The 2,991-nt window shown below is 57.5% G+C and overlaps 1 protein-coding gene across 1 annotated transcript in view; it reads left to right on the top strand.

Annotated features, from left to right (window-relative positions):
* GUITHDRAFT_141736 (hypothetical protein) overlaps positions 1-2,991 on the top strand; it is a gene marked incomplete at both ends in the record, with an annotated part of 5,758 nt that overhangs the window by 871 nt on the left and 1,896 nt on the right. Inside the window, 9 exons of the mRNA XM_005828659.1 lie at positions 302-336; positions 401-455; positions 632-680; positions 929-1,295; positions 1,539-1,569; positions 1,817-1,894; positions 2,098-2,181; positions 2,362-2,421; positions 2,570-2,615. Coding sequence (XP_005828716.1) covers positions 302-336; positions 401-455; positions 632-680; positions 929-1,295; positions 1,539-1,569; positions 1,817-1,894; positions 2,098-2,181; positions 2,362-2,421; positions 2,570-2,615 — 805 coding nt within the window. The remainder of the gene's footprint in view (positions 1-301; positions 337-400; positions 456-631; positions 681-928; positions 1,296-1,538; positions 1,570-1,816; positions 1,895-2,097; positions 2,182-2,361; positions 2,422-2,569; positions 2,616-2,991) is intronic.

Here is a 2,991-nt window from a genome sequence, read left to right on the forward strand (position 1 = left end):
TCCCCTTCGCCGGTCGACGACCGCCTCCTCCGGTCCCCCCCCCCGCCCCTCCCCACCGCCTCGACTCCCCCCTCCCCCCCACCCCACCCCCGCCGCCTTTCCTCGACTCGACCGACTCCCCCCCTCCCACTCCCTCCACTTTCCTCCCTCCTTCCCCTTCCCTCCCTCCCGCCTCCTCATGCCGACTCCTCCTCCCCTCATCGTCATTCTGATCCCTCCCCCTTCCCCCCTCCCTCCCCTCTGTCGGTACCCGCACACTTGTCTTCATATCACTGCGCCCATTGCACTGACTCGCATCCAGGTCGCCAACCTTGCAGTGGACCCGTCGCTGTGCAGGTAACGGTTGATCTTCCCAGCATCCTGAGCTTGACAAGGGGGGAACGACCCGCCGACCAAGCAGGCAGCTGGCCCTGCATCACTCGGACCCTGTCAAATCTCTCATGAACATCATCAAGGTCGGCTGGAGGAGCTGAAGGAAGCGTCCCGGTACTGATCGCGTCCTCCTCCTCCAGGACGCCCCCACGTCGTCAGCAGCAGAGGCCGCCTCACTCGCTCTCCGGAATCTCTCGGTGGACGACGAGAACAAGGCGAGGGAGTTTGACGTTTTTGTTTCCAGCTGATGCGCCGCCAGGTTACCATCCTTGAAGCCGGAGGGATCCAGACAGCATTGCATCTGCTGGGTGAGCAAGAGGAGGAGGAGGAGGAGGAGGAGGAGAAGGGGGAGGAGGAGGAGAAGCGAGAGGGTAAAAGAGGAGGACGAGATTTTCTGGGGGCAGGGGGGGGTCGGATGGGTGTTAAGTTCCTGATAGGGAACGATCAGTGGAAGCAACAAGAGAGAGGACAAAAAGAGGGAGGGAGGGAAAGAGGAAAGGAGGAGAAGGGAGGCAGGGAGGCAGGAGGCAGGGAACTGAAGTTGGTGCTGCTACAGCCACGTTCGAGCCCGAGGCGTTCGAGGACTCGGCAAGCCAGCAGGGGTCGCCCAAGAGGTCGGAGGGCTCCTTGATAGACGACGAGTACTCCTTCGACAGTGACATGGAGGAGTCGTACAACAGCGACGGGCCCTCCTCCTCCGCTGCTCCCCCAGCCCATTTCTCCCATCGCATCAGGAGAGCGATCCTGGAGCGGGCCAAGTTCATCACCAACGGGAGCAGGTGCGGCGACTGGCTGTGGCGGGAGGTGATGGGGGGAAGCGGCAGGTGCATCGGCATCAAGAACTCTGCCTTCCTGGGGGGCGCAGGGACGCTGCACGTGCGGCTGATGCAGTGCAAGTCGCTGCCGAGGATGGACGTAGGGAGGTGAGGGAGGAGGAGGAGGAAGAAGAGGAGGAAGGGACAGACATGGCAGTATCTTGATTTTTGTTTCTGTCATTCTCCCCCTTGTCAAAGTCCTAGTCCTGGTTTTTTCCTGTATTCATCCTCCTCCTCCTCCTCCTCCTCCTCCTCCTCTTCCTCATCGTCGCCTTCGCCTCTCTTTCTTCAGTTTCTGTTCCCATGTCCTCGTTGCTCTCGTTCCTCACGTTTGCTCCAACAGCCTCACAGATTGTTTCTGCCAACTCAGCGTCGGCGAAAAGTATCAAACGTCCAAGGCACTGACAGACAGACGTTGCCTGATAAATCCTGACTTCTTTCTCCTCCTCCTCCTCCTCCTCCTCCTCCTCCTCCTCCTCCTCCTCCTCCTCCTCCTCCTCCTCCTCATCATCATCATCATCATCATCATCATCATCATCATCACCGTCCGCTCCTCTTCCTCCTGCCCCACTCCTGCTCCTCCTCCTCCCCGCCTGTGCCTCTCTGCTCCTGCTTCTGCTGTCCCACAGGTTGTAGAGGACTCACTTGATCCGATCTTCGAGGAAGATTTCACCTTTGACATCATCAACTGCGCCAACCAGAAGCTTGTGATCCATTGTTCTCCCCGCTCTCGTTCTCTTGCTCCTCCCTCTTCATCTTCACCATCTACCTTGCTATGACAGTTCTCAGGGTGCTGCTAGCCCCTCCCTTCCCTTCCCTCCTCCTCTTCCTCCTGCTCCTCCTGCTCCTCTTCCTCCTCTTCCTCCTTTCATTCACCTCCTCTTCCTTCATTCACTCTGTGCCTATGCAGTCTCTCCGTGCCATGGACTTTGACGACATTGACGAGGAGGAGGAGGAGATTCGATTCAACAAGCTTGATGGAAAGGCAGACGAGGTGACGGCAATCGTGCCCTCACTTTCACTTCCTTCTCCTCCGCCCATCTTCCTTGCTGACTGATTCTCGTCGTGCTCCTCCTCCTCCACAAGTTCCTCCACCTCTTCCTCTTCCACTTTCCTCTTCCTCTTCCTCTTCCTCCTCCTTACCTTTTCCCTCCCCCTCTTACTCTCCTATCAGTCGAACAAGAACGCGACAGACAAAGCCGGGTCGATCCACGACTTCATCGGGTCATTGCAGGTCAGGAGCCCCAAATGATTTCAACCCGAGGGTTTCTGGTGACTCCAGAGACGATCGCAAAGATTCCAGCATCTTCGTCCTTTCCTCTCGCTCCTCTCTTCCCCTCTCTTCTCCTCACCTCTCCTCCCTGATCTTCTCCTCTCCTCAGATTGATCTGAAAGTTCTTCTGGCTGAAGAAGACTTCGTCCTCGAAGGTCGGGTCTACATTGCTGTTTCCAACTTTCATTCTCCTCCTTCCCTTACCCAAACTCTGCTTCCTGCCCTTCCCTCCCAATCCCTACCATCACCACCACTACACCCACCACTACCTCCTCCTCCTCCTCCTCCTCCTCCTCCTTCTCCCTCAATTCATCTCTCTCCCTGTCACCCTACTTCTCCTTTTCCTGACTCTGCAAGCAGACTGGCATCCACTCCTCGACGAAATGGGAAAATATGTAAAGGGACAGAGTAGCTCATGTACTGCTCTTCTTCCTTCTTCTCTCCTCTCCTATCCTCTCCTATCCTCTCCTCCCTGCTCTCCTCTCCTCTCCTCTCCTCCTCCCTCCCCTCCCCTCCCCTCCCCTCCCCTCT

This window comes from Guillardia theta, assembly GCF_000315625.1.
Source record: "Guillardia theta CCMP2712 unplaced genomic scaffold GUITHscaffold_57, whole genome shotgun sequence".
Taxonomy (NCBI): domain Eukaryota; class Cryptophyceae; order Pyrenomonadales; family Geminigeraceae; genus Guillardia; species Guillardia theta.